This window comes from Astyanax mexicanus, chromosome 5 (genome assembly GCF_023375975.1).
Source record: "Astyanax mexicanus isolate ESR-SI-001 chromosome 5, AstMex3_surface, whole genome shotgun sequence".
Classification (NCBI taxonomy): domain Eukaryota; kingdom Metazoa; phylum Chordata; class Actinopteri; order Characiformes; family Acestrorhamphidae; genus Astyanax; species Astyanax mexicanus.
In genome coordinates this window covers 13,675,078-13,699,094 of record NC_064412.1, presented here as the reverse complement: position 1 = coordinate 13,699,094, position 24,017 = coordinate 13,675,078, and the positions used below count along the sequence as shown (strand labels likewise).

Sequence of the window (24,017 nt, the reverse complement as noted above, 5' to 3'; positions counted from 1 at the left end):
GGAACAAAAAAGGGCAGTTTTTCCAGTACTTTTGTTTAGTGTATATATATTAAATGTGTATTTTCAGAAAGTGTATATATTTTGACTGGAAATAAAAGAATTTATGCTGCCATAGGCGTAAATCACCACACATATTGCTCATATTTTAGAAAGATGTAGTGTAAACTTTAAATAGTTTAAATAGTTAGAGGGTTTTATACCCTCTGATATTTTAAGAAATGAAAAAATGAGGCATGTCACAATAATAATGGTGATCATACATTGTTTAATATATGTACTTTACCTCAATCATTTGTGCAAACCTCAGTATTACCTGTTGTGTGTTTTAAAGCAAGGAGATCCCATTAACTTGAATAAGCCAATTTTGTTTACAGACAGTTTTTATTTTATGTATTTAAAACTTTTTTTAATATTAAAATTCTAATGTATAAACATCTTAAATATTTAAAAGCACGTTGCTCTTTTAAAATAAAGAGTAATTGCATTGTTATGTTATTGATTCATCATTATATCATTGGTATCATTAAAGGTCTTAAAATGACAATTATATGGTTTAGCGCTATTATGTCTGCAATAATTTCTGTGATGGACTCATTTAGTGTGTACTCCTTCCATCTGTACAATGATTCTATGCTCCAGACTCACCCTGTACCTGACCAGGGGAAGTGTGTGAGAGATGTATAAGATGTGTATAAGATGTGGTGAATAAATGAACAGTCACACAGTATCACAGAGCTTCACCAGTTCATAATATACGAAAGCACATAATCCAGTCTGTTTGAGGCAGTTTAACCAGTGAAGGCGGTCTGATGATGCGCTGGGTGTGTGCGGCTGATGGACTGCGTGTAGGAGAGGGAGAGAACAGTGTAAATTAGATTTGTGCTGAACTGTGCCTTTAAACTGTGTGTAGTCTGAAACACTGTCTGCAGGCCTCCGGCTTTATCTCTGTGGCTCCCTGTTAGGCGCGGCGCTCGTGGTGGTCGTTTGTGGATCGGCAGTCCTCTTTGATAGTCGCAGCCTTTGATTTATGTTTGCTGCTTTTTTGCCCTCTCGCCCTCTCTGTCTTATCAGAGCGCTTCACGACGCTGCTGACATTAATTATGGATTACCGGTAATCTGCTCTCTCTGAGCTGCACTGCCCAAGCAACTCATTACCAATGCCAATTGTTTCTTTTTCTGAATGCTTTTTTTTTTTTTAGATTTCATTTAATAATTGTCTTGTTTATTTGTTTACTTGTCTGCCAACAGTCCATCATTTCAAATAGAATATTTTTTAGGCAGTTGTTTGTTGTGATAATTGCCTGATCTTGGCAACAGCAGCCACTGAGACGTAGTCCATCAAGAACACCTGACTGCTGCTTCTGCAGACAGAACTCTCAGCTCTGTGTGTGTGCGGTGTGACACTGGGATGCTCTTATGAAACTCTTTTTGGCCCTTTATGACTTATTGTTATAGATGTACTTTTTTTAATGTCACTGGGGAAAGAGCAGAAGAGCACAATACACGTGGGCCTGCTGTTGCTGCTGCTGCTAAAATACCAGTCATTGCCCGGCATAAATTATTTCGATTTTAGACTTACCTAATACAGCTCTGGAAAAAATAAGAGACCACTTCAGTTTCTGAATCAGTTTCTCTGATTTTGTTATTTATAGGTATATGTTTGAGTAAAATGAACATTGTTTTTTTATTCTATAAACGACGGACAACATTTCTCCCAAATTCCAAATAAAATGTTGTCATTTAAAGCATTTATTTGCAGAAAAGGAGAAATGGCTGAAATAACGAATAACCCTGGCATCTTGGCATGTTCTCCTCCACCAGTCTTACACACTTCTTTTGGATAACTTTATGCCAATCCTTGTGATCATCAGTCTTCCTCTTTATTATATTACAGAGGTTTTCAATTTGGTAAAATCAAAGAAACTCATAATTTTTAATAGTCTTTTATTTTTTCCAGAGCTGTATATTATTGTATTATTATATTTATTGTATTATGTATTGTATCAAATTGGCCTTTTTTGAGCTGAAAAGTCAGTTGCCAAAAATTTGGTTCATCACTGCTTTTCTTTCATACAAATAAAGACTTGTATTTTGTCTGTAAGAGTTTATACTTACAGTAAATGATCCTACTTTTAGTAGTAACTGTGTAGTTACACTTTAACAATATGTGTATTAACTGTAATTAGCAATAAAATATTGAATTGCATTGTATTGTTACAAATCAGAATATTTGTAAGGATTTTTAGTATAGAAAACACAGGCCTAATTACCAATATTAATAATAAATACCAAACAGGTACCACTAAAGACATGTATATCTATATACTACTTAGACAAATAATAAATGTGAAAAACATATTGTAAAAAAAAAAACTCACCCTATTACTCAATCAGCATACATGAATACAAGTACAACTGTTATTAATCGGTTTTACTGCATACTTTATGTTCATTAAGTTATTACAATGGTTAATGTATATATAACCCATGCAAAAATAATTTAAACTGCATAAACAATGTAAACTGCAGCTCAAGGCTACAATGTGTTTTTGTTCTTTTGTTAATTTTTTTAAGATAGCATTAAAAACTTAACAGGTGGTAAAAAAATGTAAATGTGTACTATGCTAAAATATTATCAGTGGGATAATATAGTCCTAAAATGACCATTTTGTTTAATGCAATTATTATTGGTACAATATATCCTCCACAGTAAACAGTTATTATGGCACCACTAAAGTCTTGTTACATTTGGAGCTCAGATGTTTCCATCTGCTGTTTCATCCAGACTCGGTCCAACTTTGACCAAAATCAACACAGAGCATGACTGCTGCTGACTGGCCAGTGATGTGGTTAACCTTGGAGCCTGGAGAAAGAGGAGGCCTTTGCCCTCCACATACAAGAAACTCACACTCGCACACACACACACACACACACACACAAACACACACACACACACAGATATACACACAAATATGCTGGGCGATCCAGCTTGTGTGACACACAAAATGCCCTCCGTTTGAAGATGAAATGGATGTGCTGAACGGAGCTCTCGGGAAAAATGACCTTGCGGGAGATGAAAGGAATTCCTCTGGTTTGAGGTATTGGTTGCAGGCTGGTCTGCAGGCTGTTCTCTAATGGGAGCCGTACCCCATTTAGACACCTGTCACAACCCAGCTATCCTTCCTTCCTCCTCTCTGTGGTGCGGAATAACTTCCGGAATGTGATGCTGCATCATTCCAGCCTGATTTTATAAGGATATCCCTGACAGCCACAAAGCCTTTTAAGGTGACTATAATCTGTAGAGCGGAGCAATATGATGATCTTTATTGTTATCATGATAAAAGACTTCACTGTATACAACTAGTGTACTTTTCTGAGGATGTTGTGGAATTACCTCTCACACAGCTACGTGTTTTATTACAGCTAATACGGGTTAGTTAGATTTTGTTTAACGTTCAGTGTTAAAGGAAATAATTAGCATATTTAAGTTATATTTTAGACATTCTTATACTGGTTATTTTTGTTAGTTTAATTTCAAGAGATTTATATAGAAATTTTTGTTGTTCATCTTTTTTATTTTACTATTTTTTTTTTTGTAACATGGTGATTCCATGTTGTCACCGTTTTCTTACCAGTCATCTCCTATTTGGTTAATCAGAAGATTAAAGCTAAACCGCTACAGTTTATCATGGCAATTCTTTGTTAAATTATCTCATGAGTATTTGTGTTCTGAGTGATCCTAAATGGTGCTGTGTTGAACTAATTATGGGAAATTATTATGTTAAATTATTATGGGCAAAATTGAACAATTTTAAGATTCTTTACACCCATGTCTCTGTTACAAACACGGTTCTTTATAGAGCTAAAGGCCTTTTCACAGCACATCAGAATTTTACAGATCAGTAAAAACTGATGTCAATGTTTAAAAATGAACAAGCATGCATTAAGAGAGATGATGTGTTTAGCTCTCTCTACACAATACAGATGGCAAAAATGCATCAGAATCTGTGTGAAGATTTCACTATATTAAAATAGGAATTTATTTACGTATGAACAATTTGTAGTCCTGGATGTTAGCTTGGTGTGCATGTTATGCAATTTCTCCTAGGTATTTTTGGCTTAGTAGGACCTAATGAGTATATAAAAAAAACAAATTATTATTTTTTTTTTTACGGTAGCTTCCTAGTTTTGCTCAAATTTAAGCTATAGATGTTATTGTACATAAATTCAAAGTTTCAAACATACCATTTAATTAGATTTTTTTTTACCTGGCCCATCTTCCTGTTCGGACTGGCTGTAGAAACTTTTGATTGGGATTCCCGTTATCTTGTTTTCAATTAATTGAATGTCACATTGTCATGTGACTCCATATGTGGCCAAAGGGTCAACATAAAAAAAAATAAGTATCATGGTGCAGAAAAGCAGAAATATAATGTCCTCAAATGAGGATGTAGGGTGTCAAGAGGTTAAAAGTGGTACTTTTATAAAACATTTTTTACTTTAATTTTAAAAGCATAGTTGGAGAGGTTCCCAGCTCTGAGATAACAGCTAAAAAACGTCTGTGTTGGCTTAAATCACACAAAGATTGATGTGGGGAACAAACTCCATCAACATTGTACCCACCCCTGAAAGAGCATGGCCTGTATTTTCTCTCTCTGACTCTGGCTGCTGATGACAAGCAGCATGATCCTGCATTTAAACCAGCAATCCAGTATCTACAGTTTCATATAGAATAAAATATGCTCTAAGTCAAGCCAAAGTCAAACAGGAACACTGAGAGAACTGGGCTGATTTGACTTTCCGAGTGCCTGCAGACTTTGTAGCGTTTCAGTGCAGGGGAGTGAAGTGAGCAGAGTGATGATGAGTTTGTGCTGCAGAGAGAAGGAGGAAGAGCGCTGGTGGAGCAGACATGAAGACTCCCTCTTCTTCCAATCAGGTTGTATTGTATTAGAGTAGCTATGGGTTCAGCTCTCATTACATTAGTTTTCATTTTGTCTCAGTTTGCTCTTTGTAATCCACTGTCTGCCATTACTCACACTGTAAGCCAATCACCAAACACACAGATGACTGGCTAAGCCAATGAGCAAACACGCAGATGATGGAGTAAGCTGATCAACAAACAGTCAGATGTTTGATGGTTTAAAGGAAACTGTTGTTAGGACGCATCACAGCTTAATGACGGAGATTGAATTGGACATGATGTGTGTGTGGTTCTGTGTTGGGTGGTTGTGTGTGTGTGTGAGGTTGTGTGTGTATGTGTTGGGTGGGTGGGTGTGTGAGCATGATGCATTTCATTACAGCAGAGCTTTTTATTGCAGTGAGATGAGCCAAGTTTCCATCTCCTTCCTTGCTTTATTAGTGTCCTCAGAAAGTATCTGTTGGCTGACTCTTTTGGCTGGTCTTTTATACACACGTACAGACACACACACACTCACTCTCACACACACACACACTCCCTCACAAACGCACATAGTCAGAGTGATGTTTATAGAAGGGGAACATATCCACCCACGCTTTATGGGCTGTGTTGTGTTTTTGCCTCTGCTGGCCACACGCACAGTCCAACACAAATTAGCCAACTCATGAGAACTGTGATTATGTCATCCGTGTGACTTTCGTCATCCTGCCACACCCTAGCTCTTTTAATCCTTCATCTCACTACACCCCCCCCACACACACACTCTCACACACACTCTCTTTCTCTCCCTTTCCCTCTCTCTTTCTCTTTCTCTCTCTCTGTATTTTATTGTTCTATACAGTGTCTATACAGTGTGATATGACTGAGTGCGCTTGTATGTATATACACACACAGCAGCTTTTATTTGGGTGGTGTGTTTTTCTGATAAATATGGATCAAACCTTAATGTCACTGCTGAACTGAAAATAATCCACCAATCAGATGCAACAGTCCAACAGATTCAGATCTCAAAGTCTCTGACTTTACTTTATCTACAAGGTGGAGCAGCTGTTGGAAGGAGCGACCAATAAGAGTGGTGGACATTGAGTGAACAGTAGGGGTGGGCGATATGGCCCTAAAATAATATCACAATATTTCATGGTATTTTTGTGATAACGATACTCTTGCCGATATGACAAAACACTGATAAAAATATATATATTTCAGAAATACACTACTGCAACAACATGAAAATTACATTTTATTATTGTATACGATATGATATGGCACACACCTAAATAAGGTATTAAAAAATACAAGATTTTTTTTTTTTTTTTGTATCAGATAGCCAGTAACAGAAGCCAATAATCCAGAATGTCATGATACTAATAATGCACTCCAAATATTTCCATATATCCAGAATTAAAGTAAAATAAATGAGACTGGACAGATATAATCTGTCTCTAGTAGATATAGATATAATGGGAAATGAGAACAGTGTGATATTTTAAAAACAGCAAAAAAGTAGTATCCTGATGTGATACTTAGAGGTGGGTGATATGGCACCATATTTCAGGGTATAGTATCGTTCATGATATTCGAAAATGTTGTTGATATTATCATGTACTATATGAAATGGCTCACCAGTGTTTAAAAACTCCAGCAGCACTGCTGTATCTGATTAACTCGTACACACCACACATCACACACAAACACTTCATACACCTCCACCATGCCAGTGTCGCAAACTGCAGTTCTGAGAATAGTGACCCACCAGTCAAATAATACTTGCTCTGTTGTGGTCCTTTGAGGTCCTGACACAAGGATTATGATCTAATTTTATGTATATCGTCGCTGTCCAGTGAAAAACACTTCTCTTCATTTTTGTCGATTTTTAGTTTAGTACATTATTTGGACAGACAAACTGTCCCTTACACTGTGCCAAAATGTCATGATGAACGGACCAATAGAAACTCTTCAAAATTACCTGAAGTAAAGTCTTTTTACATTGACTTCCCGTGAAAGTTTACAAGGTTTTTCTCTCTCCTGTAAAGTTGTTGTTTTGGAGATTAGTGTCTTTCATTGGACAGTGACAATATAAGCTAATTTATTTAAGTTTGATTTATTCAATTATTTTATAGACAAATACTAAATGTATCACTTGATCAGGCCACACACTTTTTGTATAAGACTTTATATACAGTATAGTTTTTGAGGTTGCAGTTTAGTCCAATATGTTTTATTAATCCATATTCAGTTAAACAGCCCTATATATAATCATTAGATCATATGTGTTATGTTAAACCTAATTAAACCAATACTTTGTACTAACCTATGTAACTACAAGACTTCTAACCAGTCTACTTTTATCAATAAATCAGCTGTTCTTTAAAAAAAGGCTGTTTAGGGCCATTTTCTCTAAGCCAGTAGTAAAGGGGCAGGTAGATGGATCCTGTTCAGACCAGTTTGGAAGAGCGTCCAGCTCCTCCCAGCTCTAACTCAGAGAGTCCACCATCATGTGGCTCCAATCTGCAGTGTTAATCAGCGGACAATGCGGCTGCTTCATTTCAGCGTAATCCCACAGGGAAGCCGTGAGGCAGAGAGAAAGAATAGCCTCCATTTTTACTCCTCAAAGATAAAGACAAAACTGGCTCTGAACACGCAGACAAGAGAACATGTGTGCATGATGTTTGCTCTGTGTGAAAATAAACAGAAAAGTGACGATGGTCTGATGGAGAATGTGACTTTATACTTCATAAAATCAGCTTCTACTGAAGTTAGAGAATTTCTCATAAAAAAGTGTATAATTCAATGTTTAAAATGGGAATTAACTCATATAGAGGTTTGATGTTATTGAAGCACTTTATTGATTCTCAGTGTGTGAGTTAATTTGTTAATTGGTCCAAAAACATTGTTTTTCAATGTATAAAAGTCTCTTTGTTATATAGATACAAGCTGGTCAAAATAGCCAATTTATTTATAGATTTTTATTTGTCCATATACAACTGTGGAAAAAAAGAAGAGCCCATTTAAAAATGATGAGTTTCTTTGATTTTACCAAATTTGAAAAAAACTCTGGAATATAATCAAGAGGAAGATGGATGATCACAAGCCATCAAACCAAACTGAACTACTTATTTTTTTGCACCAGGAGTGGCATAAAGTTATCCAAAAGCAGTGTGTAAGACTGGTGGAGGAGAACATGCCAAGTTGCATAAAGCTTTGATTAAAAACCAGGGTTATTCCATCAAATATTGATTTCGGAACTCTTAAAAATGTAAAAAAAAAAAAAAAAAAGAGAGAACTTGTTTTCTTTGCGTTATTTGAGGTCTGAAAGCTCTACATTTTTCATTTTCTGCTAATAAATGCTCTTAATGACAATATTTTTATTTGGAATTTGGGAGAAATGTCTGTAGTGTATAGAACAAAACGACAATGTTCCTTTTACTCAATTATATACTTATAAATAGCAAAATCAAATGGATTAAATGGTTTACTCCTCATTTTGGAGAGCAAATAAAATTACTATTTTTGCATTGCAACCCTTTCCAAAATCCAAAAATGAACAATTTTTACATCAAGCCACCAAACATGAATTCTATAGAACTTTAAGAGAGAACTAATGAAATTCCTTTTTTAGTAATACTTACAAAAGTAGGAAGTTAGACTTCCTTTTTGTTCAAGGGCTGTCCTTACAGTTTGGAAATGTTGTTCTTTTTTTAACACCACACCATAAATACAAGTCTACTATGCAGAGTTATGTTCTCAACCTTACAAAAGGTCTTTGGTGCAGCTCCACCAAAGTTATGTTGTGCAGCTGTTGGTGTTCCTGGATTGGAGTGGGAACAACAGGCAGGCTATTCTCTCTGTTACAAACCAGTACCAATATTTTCTTCAATATCATTTTCAAGCTGTGTTTTTCTAAAGGTAGAATGGGTGCTTAATATAGACAGTTAACTTGTTTGGGCCACCAGTACTGGTACTTCCAGAAATGTCCATAGACTAGTGATAGGGGAGTTAAATACCTATCTTTATTGTTAGTTTACTATTTGTTTATCTCTCTCTTTCTCTTTCTCTCTTTCTCTCTCAGGATTGTCCTCAGATTCTTCCATCCACTCAGATCTATATCCCTGTCGGTGTGACGAAGCCCATTACTCTGGCAGCTCGGAACCTTCCCCAGCCACAGTCCGGCCAGAGGAACTACGAGTGTATCTTCCACATCCAGGGGGAGACCCATAGTGTGACAGCCCTGCGCTTCAACAGCTCCAGCATCCAGTGCCAGAAAACCACCGTGAGTATACGTATACACACGCATGCACACACACACACACACACACACACACACACACACACACACACACACACGCACAAACTCAAACTTCTGACACATCATCCATCATACTCTGTACTAGAGGGAGGCAGTGAAGCTCTTTCCTACCATACAATGTGTTCTCCTTCTTCCTTCACATTTTCATGCTCAGCAGAGCACAGCCACACAAACACACACACATACACACACACACACACACACACGCACGCTCTCTTGCATGCCTGCTTTTTGCATTTACCAGCAAACAGCATGCGGCATGCTTGTGTGGGTGCGTGCCGTTATGTGCTCGTGTTTAAAGTGTGTGCGCGCAGACTCAAGAGTGTGTGCAGAATGATTGTATATCAGTAGAATGCTAATCCACAGTTAAGCCCTTGTCTTATGAGACTGTGTACATGTGTGAGAGAGATAGCGAGAGAGCAAAAGGTAGGTTTGCTGAAATTTTTTGGGCATTTTTTGTGTTACAGTGCTTTTGCTAGTGTTTTCATATACAATACACTGCACTGACACATAGGCCTGCCATAATAATTACATATTTAACATGTATATTTTATAATATATGGACAAAAATGATCTCATTTAGCTGATCTTGATATTGTTCATTATGATTTTATTAGCAAGGATCCCATTAGTGTGAGTCAGTTGGTATATTGACTCTGACTTTGAACTCAGTTTAAGCAAAGACCTGTTTGTAATTGGTCTATATATTTAGTGGCTGATTAGATCCCAATTTATTATAAGTAGACTGTGTATATTTTATTCATTTATTATATAAGTTTAACTGTGTAGTTATTCGGGATAACCCAAAATAAAAATATTTGTCACCTTTTTACCATTGCATAAATAAAACAGTGTAAGTGTGTGTTTTATTACTTTATTAAAGAATAATGTATAGCAATACAACAATGTCATGGTATTTATTAAATACATAACATTTTGAAAATACCAAACAAATCACAATATTACTTAAAATAAAAGATCATATAAGTAAAATTTGGTATATGATCAGATCATAAAAAACTACATTTGTTCAGTAACTTTCTTTTTTCCATTTTAGACCAAACCATTTCAGTTGCCAAATTTCAGTGCATACCTGTAAATCCGGTGCAAACAGACAATGTTAAATTTATATATCTGTATATCTAAATAAGCTGTACTACAGCAAGCCATCTGTTCTTTTAAAATAAATGAATAAATAAAGAAACTATTTGGTGGTCTTTATCTCGCCTTAAAACCATGTAAGCATGTACTTTTACATGATATTTTAAAATGGCTTTAAAGCATTTTATACATTTATATAAGTTAAGAATGTGTTATTCTAATTATATATCTATATATTTTATATCTATGCACACCTACATGCCAGTAATAGACTTTATAGATGTTAATGTATGTGGTGTGTGCGTGTGTAAGAGAGACAGACTTGTTTTTAGTCTAGAGTTGAAATCAGCTGCCCGGCTGGCTTGGTTCTCCCGATTTCACTCAGATTGTGAACTTTGCACCTTCTGGTCGTGAATGACCAAAAAAAATGGCCCCTTACAACATTCACGCTTTTCCCCCCGCCCTCCTCCCTGTCTCCTGTGGCTCGTGGCATCTGCTTTGTGTCCGCTCTGACACGCTTCAGCCTTGTAATAATGAGTTAGTGTGCAGGGAGAAGCAAGGGTGCATGGGAAAAGCCATGCCTGTTTGGATGGAGCTCAGCTGAGTGAATGCAGCTGGAAGGATCAGCCAGGAAGAGAGCGGGCCGTCGTCAGCTTAGTGCTTATGGGAAATGTAGTCTAATTGTGGAGCAGAATGATAATAGACAAATGAGAATGAGTAAACAGTGGGGGAATACAGCTGCAGATAACTCGAGCCAGCAGTTGAGGGACATGGGGCTTATGGGAAATGTAGTGCTGTGCTCAGAGCTTACTGGGACAGGGATAAGGAAAGTGTGATAAGAATGCTGCTGCTGCCTCCGCACTGTCACCGTACAGAGATAGAGAAGTGTGCTCGCTCCATCACCTTTCTGCAGTCTATTTGAAGATAGGAAGAGCGAAATTGGCCGAGAGAGAGAGAGAGCAGAAAAGGACGAGAGGGAGGAAATCCAGAATTCTGCTGTCCACCTGGGCAGCTGTGTGCGTGTGTGTATATCATAGGGAGGAGTAGAGGTCCCTGATGAGAACCAATTAGATGAGACACGGAGAAAAACGATGATGAATTACAGAGAGAGAGAGAGAGAGAGAGAGAGAAAGGGGGAGGTGGGGGGATTCTGGCACAGGGAAAGGATGAGAGAAAGAGAGGGAGAGCTAAAGAAGGGAGGGGGAGGCCAGAGGAGAGGAAGGGAGGCGAGAGGAAAGAGCTCATGAAAGGATGAAACTGAAGCAGTGGATGAGAAAAAGGATCCTGTACTATAATGGAAGTGAATGGAGGAGCGCGGCGTGCTGAAAGCAGATATGCTCACGCTCGCCATCTGTCCATCAACAGGAACGGAGGGGTTTCAGGGGCTCGTGAGTGAGGGATAGAGATGGAGGGATTTAGAACGGAGGCTAACAGAGGTGCTGCGTGAGCATCTTTAATGATTTCCCCTTGCTTCCTTCCCCTCACTTTCTCATTCTCTTTTTCTCAGTATGTGTATGAACACTATTCTGTGTATTATTGTGTGTATGTGTATATGTGTGTGTGTGTGAGTGTATGTATGTGTGTGTGTGTCTCTCTCTCTCTACACCACTGGGGCCTTATCAACTCCAGCAGGCACTTTCTCTCCCCCACTATTTCTGTCCTGCCTTTTACTCCAGGGCGAGGTTAACCCTTAAAAGTCAGTGTTTATCACAGTAATTACAGCTGCACAATGCTGCAAAGCTTCTGTGATTCAGCCTTTATGATTGGATGCACAGTTCCCACTTAGCAACAGATTATTTTGGATTTTAGATGTTTTCCCTTATAGTAAAGAATGGGGTGCAAAAGATGTTTTGTGCGTTTTTTTTGTCACATTGATTCAAATACAGTAGCATCATGTAAGTAACCAATCAGATGAGATACCGCAGCAATCAGTCGTTTGGTGATGTCAATGCAAACATCCAACGATATAATAGCATAGCAACCACTTACCAACACTCATACCAACCACCTAGTAACAATCATAGTTACCACCTGGGATACTTTAGCAAAACTACCTTACAACACTACAGCACCCATTATAGCAAACATTTCCAATGCTTTAGCCACCTTTTATGCCATATCAGCCACATAACACATACGTAAACACCGGACATACCTTAGCAACCACCTAACAACAGAATAGCACCCATTATAGCAACCTTCAACAACAAAACCAACACCTAGCTATTCTTTAGCAACACCATAGCATCCACACTACATACTACCTAGCCAAAACTGTTTCAGCTTAGTGATCATGTAAAAACAGAAAAAAATGAAATTACCTCAAAGTGGTAACTAAAGTTCAACAGCCTTTCTTTAGTGTGTGAATAGTGAATTATTCTCTTAGTGTGTATGTGGCTTCTAAACTTTTATTGGTGTTTCTATGTAGAGGAGATGCTGTGATTGGAATTTGATGGGAAGTTATTGTTGTGCTTTTTTTTCTTAGTAATTAAATCATCATCTTTGTTTGGCATGTTTTTTTCCTTATTTTCATTAATACAGTGAATTCCTTACTTGTATTATTATGTTATTACATGTTTATAATACAGAAATGGTCAACAAAAATCTGAATAATCAGGGTAATTATAGTATCTTATACATATTGTCACTGTCAAATGAAAAACAAGTATCTTCTAAACACCAACTTTACAGGAGAGAAAAAAAAAACTTTCAATAGAAGTCAATGTAAAACAATTTATTTCAGGCCATTTTGAAAGATTTCTATTGGTTCGTTCATCAAGAAACGTTGAGACAAAAATGGGGAGATTTTTCATTGGTCAGCGACGATATGAAGGTGCAATTAGACAAGGCCGGTCTTATTGAAGTAAATTCTCTCGATCATCACTATAACAACCAATTGGCAACACAATTACACCTATATACCATCCACTTAACAACACCACAGCCACCCAATAGGATACCATACCAACAACCAACCATCCACTTAGCAAAAATCATAACACCCAGAATCAAATCAATGTGATTTCTCTGAGCTTTTAATGGTTAACCCCTATTTGTACATTCAAGCACTATTTCTCAAACACCCTAGTGTACAGCTGACTATAGCTTTACAGGGTAGATGTAGTACCTTATGCATATGAGGACGCAATTAGACAAGGCCGGGCTTAGTGAAGTGAATTCTCAGAAGCAGGGGGTCATGCCTCGCCCCAAATGAAAAATTGGCGCATGTGTGTAAAACGCGTGCAAAGCAGTAATTGTTGGGTGCGGGGGGTGTGTGTGTTGGATGTGTTCAGCATACTCATGGAATTTCTTTGTGTGTGTGTGTGTGTGTGTGTGTCTGAGAGGGGGAGATCTCTCTACAGGAAAGCTTGCGTACTGAGCTAAGTGTATTTTTAGTTCTTCATGCAGGTCTTCTTTCAAAATGACTAATTATCAGAGTATGACCCTTGCGGAGAGCATTCCACCCACCTCCCCTAGCTCTTTTTTTCTTTCCTCCTTTCTCTTCGTCTCTCTCTCTCTCTCTCTCTCTCTTTCTCGTACTTCACACGTCCTCGTTGCTCTCTCCCACTCTGTTTCTTCATGATCTATCGCTCTGTGAGAGAGAGAGGGAGAGAGGGATGACTCTGGAGTGCCCTCCTCTTCTCTCCAAGCTTCATTAATCTTTATCCTCCTTATTTATTTGCCTTTTCATGCTGTCACTGGCTTTTTGTAGGTGTGTGTGTGTGTGTGTGTGTGTGTGTGTGTGTGTGTGTGTGTGAGTGTGTGTGTGTGTGTGTACACCCAAACTTAGTTCACACAGACTTGTACATTAGCAGACACCAGATTTTGATACCCTGAGAGGGGGGAGGGGGTGATTGTGGCCATCTGCACAGTTACACTTGGACTCTGTAATAATAGAGGATTCTAATAAATAGTCTACAGTTGGTTATGAATCTGTTTATATTGTCTGTGTAGTTTATATGGGTGATATTGTGATTTACTGCATAAACTGTAGTAAAATAAACTTTCTTGGAATGTTTAGTTAGAGTTGAGCGGTGTTCTCTTTTTTTCACACCATCTCAAAACGTACCTTCTTCCTGAGGCCAGGGATTTTCACAAGTAACACAAATGGTCCAAATGATGTCTTTACATTGCTGCCATATATCTGATTCTGGATTATTTTAAAACTGAAACACCAATCAGATATCTAGTTTAGTCACAGGGTCACTAGGGTCACAGACTAACTGAATACTGTTCACATTTTTAAATCAATTATATAATAGGAAAATTTTTAACTGTTGTTCAGACTATTATAAATGTTTCAGTAGAGCTCACAAAATTAGCTAGCTGTCAGGAATCTTATGCTGCTATGAGCCGAGCCGTTTGTTAGGCTTCCTTATTGTGACCTCACAATAGGAAAGAAAACAAGCATAGAACCACCCTGGCATCACCCCTCACCCATCAACCCCCACCAGAACCACACCAATAAGATCAGTTGAAGATCCACCCTTTTGTCCATCAGTCTTAGACAGTACACAGCAGACTTTATCTGAGGGAGGGATCTGTGGCAAGTCAGCAGATGAAGGCGAATTAGTTTTGTGCTTTTATTGCGGTTAAGCACTAACTTGCTTTACATTTAAGGCATGTTAAATGCTCAGCATAAACATGGTGTGGCCATCAATGTCTTATTTACATAAAAGTGACAGAGCCCTTGAATGGCTCATTCTGAAAGGGACTGAAACTGTCAAGAATAGAGCTCATAACAGTGATTTTGTGCAAATACCTTCACTACCATGTTTTCTGTAGCCTATTGACCTATTTTAACTTGTGTAAAGAGAGGTATATGATGTCCCCTTTAAACCTTTAAACACTAGACCTAACCCTTAAGGCGTAAGGTTAAGGTATAGGGTTAGATTTAGGTTTGCATTTAATAGCGAATCATGTACATTCATCTTGAAAATCTGTTAGTGTAGCTTTTTATAAAGCATCTTTAATGGACCTTGCAAGTAAAATGTAACCAAAATCATAATTTAAAATACTTTTTGGAAATAGTTTGTGGAAGAGATATAGATTTAGTTGATTTGTGCAGCCATATGTGTGGATGAGTATTAAGACATCCAAAACCTGAAAAACTTTCATCCAAATCAGATTTTAAATAGATTTTTTTTTGTCTGTTTGTTTGTGAAGTTAAAATAAGGGTCAAATGGGAAGGAGTCAACAAAGTCATTCTTTTAGTTAATTCTTATGGTTTAAAAGAACTTTGTTTTCTCTTATCTTTTAATAATCTTTCGTTAAATTGTTAAAATCAATCGGCATATGTAGATAATGCACCTCGGATGAGTTGGATCAGAGTATAAACATAAGTGTAAATGTTATTTAGTGATCAGGAACCTTTGGTCATCATTGCATCATTTATTTCTTTCTCTCTCTCTTTCTCTCTCTCTCTCTCTCTCTCTCTCTCTCTCACACACACACACACACACATATATACACAATCCCCTGTTGTGTCATGGTGTTATTGGAAAAGAACAATCAATGAATAAAGGATGAATGCTGGGAACACACCTCTAACTGGGTGTGAGAGGAGCAGTGTTTAAATTTTAATAAGAGCGAGTGGGTGAAGGAGAGGAGTGAGATATGAGAGAGGAGGATGAGGATAAAGAGGGGAGGAGGGGTTTCTGAACAAGCAGAGGTTGTAGCGTGTCTTCTGGGGGACGGTATGAACAACCCTTTACACTCTGTCCCTGCGTACAGTGTCTCACCTCCTCTGAGTGTGTGTGTAAGCTTCCTCCTGTCCTCACTGCTTCCTGAACTGAGCAGGTTCTGATAAGAGCAGGAAAATCTGATCTATCTATTGGAGGATTTAAAGCAGTTCTTAGCTGCTGCAGTGCATGATAAAGCTGCCTGGTCTAGCTACTCCGTTAAATAAATGATATCTTATTAATAATGCACTAAAATAACAGGCAGAGTGGTGCAAACCGAAGACACACCCCCCTGAACCAGAGCGCGTAGCACCAAACATAAGCAGGTCTGTGCACTAGCACTAGTCTGTGCACTAGCATTCCAGCACACCCATGAAGGGCCAGACAAGCTAATCTTGATTGAATGCTTTAGCGGCTCTGCTTGATGTGCTTTTGAGTTTCAGACAGCAGGACTCCTCTGCAAGGGGTCCTTTTTGCTTTGATCATAATTACATGATATAACAGTGACTAATGTGTTTTAATGTGGATTTTGTGTTTTTTTTTAACAGTATAATTACGATGGAAACGACATCAGTGATCTGCCAGTGGATCTCTCTGTGGTGTGGAATGGAAACTTTGTTATCGACAACCCATACAATATAAAAGGTAACTGGTTTACCCAAAATATTTATATTTTATAACTTTGTAACATCTACAGTATTAAAAACACTGTATTTCAGTCAGTTTTATTCCAGTTGTTTTTTGGCAGCTTCTGTCATTTAAAAGGCATAATCGCAATCAATGCATACATGGCAACCCATACAAAAAGTAGGAAGGCAACCATTACAGTATAAAGCATAACATGGATGTCATACAATGCGAAGTGCAACATGGCAACCCATACAGTATAAAGTGCAATATTGCAACCCATACTGTATAGAATGTAACATGTCAAGCCATACAGCATAAAGTGCAACATGGCAACCCATGCAATATAGAGTGCAACATGGCAACCCAAACAGTACAAAGTGCAACATGGCAACCCATACAGTATAGAGTGCAACATGGCAACCCATACAGTACAGAGTGCAACATGACAAATCATACAGTATAGAGTACAACATGGCAACCCATACAGTATAGAGTGCAGCATGGCAACCCATACAGTATAAAGTGCAACATGGCAACCCATACAGTATAGAGTGCAAAATGGCAACCCATACAGTATAAAGTGCAACATGGCAACCCATACAGTATAAAGTGCAATATTGCAACCCATACTGTATAGAATGTAACATGACAAGCCATACAGTATAAAGTGCAATATTGCAACCCATACTGTACAGAATGTAACATGACAAGCCATACAGTATAAAGTGCAACATGGCAACCCCCGAAATATAAATTGTATCATGGCAAGCTATATAATATAAATTGTAACGTGGCAACCCATATCATATTAATTGTAATATGGCAACCAATGCAGTATAAAATGTAACATGGCAACCCTTGCAATGTAACATGTGCATTGCAAGCTGTGCAAAGTAAGATGTATCATGAAAAGCCATTTAGTATAAGTTGTAATATGGCAACCAATACAATGTAGGCTCCACTTTAAATAAGTCACTATAATAACTATGTAGTTGCACATTAACAACCATGTAATAACAGTGTAAGTACTTGTGAGGTACATATTGTTATAGATCAATTACATTCGTACAAGTTATGTAATTACACATGTGTAAATGTCAGGCAGAGAGAAAAATGCATCTTCCCATGATAAAATCTGAATAATTTATTTTATGTAATATATAATATAACATAGAGCAAACATTAAGCATGAAAAGCTATACAATGTAAAATGTAATATGGCAACCTATACAATATAAAATGTAATATTGCGCCCTATACATGTTAAAATACAACTTGACAACCCTCACAGTGTAAAAGATTCAATAGTAACTTGGCAAACAGGTACAATTTAGAACACATTTATGTGGCTACTCATGCATTATGAACGGTAACTTGGCAGCCCATAGAAAATAAAATATTATACAGCAGTCCATCCACTAAAAAGGTGCTCTGGCAGTGCTTTCAGCCCTCACTCAAGTAAAAAGCAAATAAAACGCCTGAATAAAACTGGCTACCTGTTTAGCACAGCTGCTGTGTTCATAATGCACAATAGTCCTGTGAATGCCATAGGCCATATCAGACACTGAAGCTAATTGCTGCTGTTGTGTGTGTGTCTCCCCCTGTGTGTGTGTGTGTCTGTCTCTCTCTGTGTGCAGCTCACCTGTACAAGTGCTATGCTCTGAGGGAAAGCTGTGGCATGTGTCTGAAGGCTGACCCGCGCTTCGAGTGCGGCTGGTGTGTGCAGGAAAAGAAGTGTTCACTCCGGCAGGAGTGCGCTGCGCCTGAGCACACCTGGATGCACGCCACAGCTGGAAACAGCCGCTGTACACACCCTCGCATTATCAAGGTGAGTGCGTACTAATGTACATTTACATATGCCTTTACCATCAGAACAAGATTTCAAAGAATACTGACTGTGTATGGTTCACAGTAAGGCTCAAAATTCTGGCAATTTCACACAATTTTAGCAGGCAACAGACAAGCAGAGCGATAAGTGACCAGTCGTTTCCAATGAAAGTACAGTTTAGCGACAAGAGGCAAGCTGCACAGCTACAGAGTGACAAGCGACAAAATAGTTTTAAGATTATCAACTGTTTGCAAATTAATTATGACATGAAGAAGCAACATTCTATACCAATTGACCCAACATCTTCTTTTTAAATATTCAGGGACAAATAAAAAAAATAAAAATAAAATAAAGCATGGAAGAAAGTAACAGATATTGTGAGGTGAGTATATCTGTCTGTAGCAGTTAGCTAATATCACCCTGGCTTACTGGAATTCTCAGGGTTCCTCAGTGTAGCGCTGTGGGGCATCCTTAGCCGCTAGCGGTTAGCTGCTAATGCTAATGCCTTAGTGTAAAATCGGGAAATCTAAGCTTACTGTAAATAAACGGAAGTACTTTATTTACCTAAATAAACAGTTTTTAGCAGAGAAATCTGTGTAGATTAACATCCAGCAGTCGTTTGATTTTTTTCTCCTTAATTTAGCTAAGCTTTACAGGTCTCCACACCCAGCGGCGAGACCTGCTGATTTAGAAAGAAACGTGGCGACACCCCTGTTCCTTACTAGTGTCGCATAATAGTGTCTTATAATCCAGTGCGCCTTATGTATGAAAATAGACCAGAAAATAGATGTTTATTGATAGTGCGCCTTATAATCTTGTGCACCTTATAGTGTGAAAAATACGATTATATTTTAAACTGAACTTAATAAACATTTAGCATTTATTTTATTGCAGTAGTATATTCCTAATTATAGCACAGTTATTTCTGACCCTGCAGTGTAATTGGCTGAGAGGCATTTAATGAGTGACATTATCAGCCGGTAATGCACTGTAACCGAAGATCTCCATGTATTACTCCACCACAGACAGGTAACCTAGCAATGATACAAGCCAAACAGAGCAGCAAAGGAACTGTTTCAACTCTGAGTGTTTATAACCAAACAGAGCATATTTTCTCTTCCTCTTTAACTCAAAATCTTTCAATAAACAGTGAAAATGGATCTGTGGTGTAATCACAATAATGAACTTGAGGTGCCTACAACTGCAGCACAGCAGTGCCAATATTACACGTTATAGCATGAATGAACCTCAAGTGTATTATTGCTTAAGTATTTTATTCCTAAAACACAAAACTAAAGACAAAAGATTGAGTTTAGGCGTCTAAGCAGTTTTGACCCTCTTCACATTCCACACGTTTCTGAATGATCTAAAGCTGTGACACGTATATGAAGCAATCAAGCGTGAGGCGTTCAGGTGTTGGCCTTGAGCCATCTGTTGCTGTTGGTAACAGTTGCTGGGTGATGGCTGCATAGCTGGAAACTCAGGTCATTGTTAACTTCTAATCTGCGCCTGGTTCCTCACACTGAGACTCCAGCAGCTGTCATGTGTGTGTGTGTGTGTGTGGGGGGGGTATGGTGTGTGAACGTGTTTGATTTTACAGGCATTATGACTGGTTTTGCGACTCTGACATGTTCCGTGCGATGTTTTTCTAAAGCTTTATTCTCTTCCTCTCAGTCGTACATACTTTCTCTTTGTGCGTAAAGATTTGCTTTCTTATCCGTTCTCCCGCTAATTGAATATTAACTGGAAGAATATTTATTCGCAGAAAAATCCCCCGCTTCCTGCCAATTAAACTCCTCCTTTGTTCTGCGGCTGCAGTGTGCTGCGCTGTTAGTGGATGGATTAAGTGTTAATTTCATTAGGAGCAGTGGAGGGGATGTGCTGGAGAACGCTGGCTTTACTGAGAGCCTCTGAGGAACTTTCTTCTCCAGACCTGCGTCATCCATCCTCTCCTCCTCCCCTTCACTCACTTCTCCTCCACTCTTTCCCAGTGCTCCCTCCATTCTACTAGAGTAAAGAGGGTTTGTTCCTGGTCCAGACTTCCCTTTTGATCTCCTCTTTTCCTCTCCAATGCCCCATTCTTTCCCTTTCTGCCCTTTCCTCCCTTTTTTCCCCCTTCAGCCTTTCTGCCTCTTCATATATATTAAATTTCCTCTTCTCTTCTACTCTTCTTCCTTTCTTTCCTTTAGTACCCTTTGCTCTTCCAGAATTCTTTACTTGTACCATTTCCTCTTTTTTCTCTTTCTTTATAGATGATCCTTCCCATTTCCTTTCCACTTCCACTTTTCAGCCTTTTCACTTCAAACTGTTTCCTGGTCATTCTTTTCTGTTCATTAATTAATACTTTGCATTTCCTTAAATATAATTTCTCTTAATTTTCGCTTTATTTCTTTTGTCTCTTCCTACCCTTTGTATCTTTTCTTCTTTTATTTTATCATCATTCCTCTTGTCTTTCTACCTTTTCTATTTACTCTCCTTTCCACGCCTTTGTTAATTCCTTCTGATTCTTTATACATTTTTCCTTTTCTCTTTCTGTCTTCCTTCTGCTTTTGCTATCCTTTCTTTCTTTTCTCTTTTTTCCCCTCTTCATACTATTAACTACTCTTGTTCCTCCTACTTCTTCCAATCTGCCTTTAAAAACCCTCCTTCTTCTTTTCCTCTTCTCCTTCTGTTACTCATCTCTTCCCCTTCTCATTCACCCCTACATCTTCTCCTTCCTACTTTCTTTTTCTCTTCTTTCACATCTTTTTCGCTACTTCTTCTTTTCTCCAGTCTAGCCTCTACCACTCTTCTTCCTTTCTTTCCTTTAGTATCATTTCCTCTTTTACTCTTCTTCACTTTTTCTCCTTTGTACCATTTCCTCTTTTTCCTCTTTATTCTGTATAGATGATCATTTCCATTTCCTTTCCACTTCCACTTTTCAACTTTTCTCCTTTACACTGTTTCCTTGTTTCACATATCTTTCCCTACTTCTTCTTTTCCCCAGCCTAGCCTCGTCCTCTTCTCTTTCTTGTCTCCTTAGCTTTCTACTTCTTCTCCTCTACTTCCATCTCTTCTCTTTTTCTTGTTCTCTCCATTTCTTCTTCTATTTGTTGTTTTCACTCATCTTTCCTATTCTCCTCTGTTCTTGTTTTCTCTTCTGTAGGAGGTGTGATTAAGAACAGATGAGCTGATGTTCCAACACTCCCTTTCCTCTGTACTTCCTCACAGTTCAGTTCACACATTCTGACTTCTCTTAACTTCTTACCTCACATCTCACTCTGCTTCCCTCTCTCTCTCCCTCACACACACACACACACATCTTTTCTTCCACGCTAATATCTTCTCAGGTGCTTGCTGGAGGTGATGAAGAGAACGTTAGGGAAAAAAAAGCTGTTCAGCTTTGTTGCGAGTGTGTGTGTGTGTGTGTGTGTGTGTGTGAGTGTGAAGATATTGTGAGAAAGCAGCTGCTTGTGTCCTGGAGGAGCTACACACACAGTACAGCGTCTGATTTGTTGAAAACATTTAATTTCCCCAACAGCTGACTCCCGAGACGGGGCCGCGGCAGGGGGGCACCAAGCTGACCATCACCGGTGAGAACCTGGGCCTGCAGTTCAGAGACATCCAGAACGGCGTCCGAATCGGCAAGGTGGCCTGCCATCCCATCGAGGAGGACTACATCAGCGCTGAGCAGTGAGTGCTGCATTACTCCCCTTTCTTACGCACTGATTCCTCCACAACATAATCTAGTCCTCCATACGGCACCATGACCAGATACCACCTGGTCTCATTATGTTTTAACTCATTATTTTCACCGTTGGTGTGGTTTGTGTGGACCGATGTGAAATTAGCAGCATTTCTCAAAAGTTTATGGCATGCTTCCTGTTTGGGGGGGGGGGGAGATGTGACCAGTGAAAAAAATGCATGAATGAATAAATTATTAAATTAGTAATTTGACTAGTTTTAGAGACATAGTAAATAAACTGGTTTCACGTTAAGCTGCTTTCACACTGATCGCAGACCTTCTTCCTGTATTTCCTTTTTAATGCTCCCGCTCCGCACAGCTATGACCAATAAGCAGAGATTAGGCATTCTCAAATGGTTTGTTGTGAAACCTTTTGATAAATGTAAAAAAAAAACAAAAAAAAAAACAAAAAAAAAAAACAAGGAGAAAATGTTTCATGCTTCATATTTCAAGTTTAACTAAGTTGAGCTGATTTGAACTGATTTGTAAGTGCTCTGGAACCAATGAACCAGTGATGTGATGCCAAGGGTCCTGGGGGGAGGTAGGAAGTAGCAAAAGTTATCATCCCCATGTAAACTTGTTAATAGGAGAAATAATAGAAGACAAGGAAGCTTTAGGGAAAGTTTTTTCTTTTTTTTTTTTTTTTTTTAGTAATCGTAATTAAACAGAAAATTGTCAGTGGCATCTATAGACAAACATACAATAGGAAGGTCTGATTCACCTGAACAGCATGATCTAAAACTACAATTTTGGTGCACAGAACTGGATCTCAGGCTCTCAAGCTGTTTGAAACCTGAGAAGTAACTCTAGTACTTAAAAAGGGAGGAGCACTGGTGCCTTATTGGTGGGAAAGGGGTATTGGTTTCACCATCTCTCAGTGCTCATATCTCTCTCTCTCTCTCTCTCTCTCTCTCTGTCTCTCTCTCTCTCTTTAACATTAGCCCGCTGTAATGGAGATGTTATGGCACACATAACGTGTTAAAGATGTGTTAACCGTTCTTGGCCAGACTGTCGTGTTCAGAGGCTGGGTAGTGGTGAGCGGGGCGTCGGCTGTGTGACCTTGCTCTCCTGGTTTCCATGTCAGTGTAACTGATTATGACCCACTGCTAAGATGAGGAGGTGTAATTGAAAGTGATTTGCTGCTCTGGGATCAGGCCAGGTTATCAACCCTGTCCACCCAGTGGGAGTGAGGGGGATTGTAAGAGCGAGAGAGAGAGGTGTTTGTGTGTGTGCGCACATGTGTATGTTAGCATCAGGGATGAGAGTAGTTTATTTAAAATGTAAACTTTAAATTTAAATTATTATGTGGTATAATTTTTGGACAGTATATTGTTCCAGACTAACTGTGATAAATTGTATTATTGCCAACTTAATATCATTGCATTCCATTGATATAATGAAGATACAGTAGCATAATAATACATTTACATCCTTTTACAGAGCAGTGCATTTTCTTTTTATCATTGCAATTGAAATACTCACCAAAAGAACAAAACATAATAATAAACCAACTAAATAAAGCCACACTTTAAAAATAAAATAGAATGTCAGCATATCAGTATTTGCTCTCTTTTTCCCCTTTTTTAAGAAAAATGCTGTGAGCATGTTGGGGTCAGCAAAAGTTATTGTGGTTTATATATTGTACAATAAGTCAATAAAGTAATTATCAGAACAGGCCATATGTGCAATAAATATAAAAAAAATACCTTCTGACAGCGATTATATAGAATACAGTAGAGCTGGATGCAGTTACACTTCCACAGTAATGCAGGTGTCTCAACGCCGTGTAATCTCTTGTTTTCAATCAAATAGTTGAATTGTTTTAATGT

At 38.3% G+C, this 24,017-nt stretch overlaps 1 protein-coding gene across 2 annotated transcripts in view; it reads left to right on the top strand.

The window, feature by feature from the left end:
• Window positions 1-24,017, top strand: part of plxna1b (plexin A1b) — a 253,907-nt gene that overhangs the window by 177,827 nt on the left and 52,063 nt on the right. For both annotated transcript variants that reach the window (XR_007439320.1, XM_022675699.2), the window contains exons 10-13: window positions 8,988-9,188; window positions 16,555-16,651; window positions 18,274-18,464; window positions 21,985-22,136. Coding sequence is in view for 1 of the 2 variants with exons in the window: in XM_022675699.2 (XP_022531420.2) it covers window positions 8,988-9,188; window positions 16,555-16,651; window positions 18,274-18,464; window positions 21,985-22,136 (641 nt within the window). In the remaining variant the exon portion in view is untranslated. The remainder of the gene's footprint in view (window positions 1-8,987; window positions 9,189-16,554; window positions 16,652-18,273; window positions 18,465-21,984; window positions 22,137-24,017) is intronic.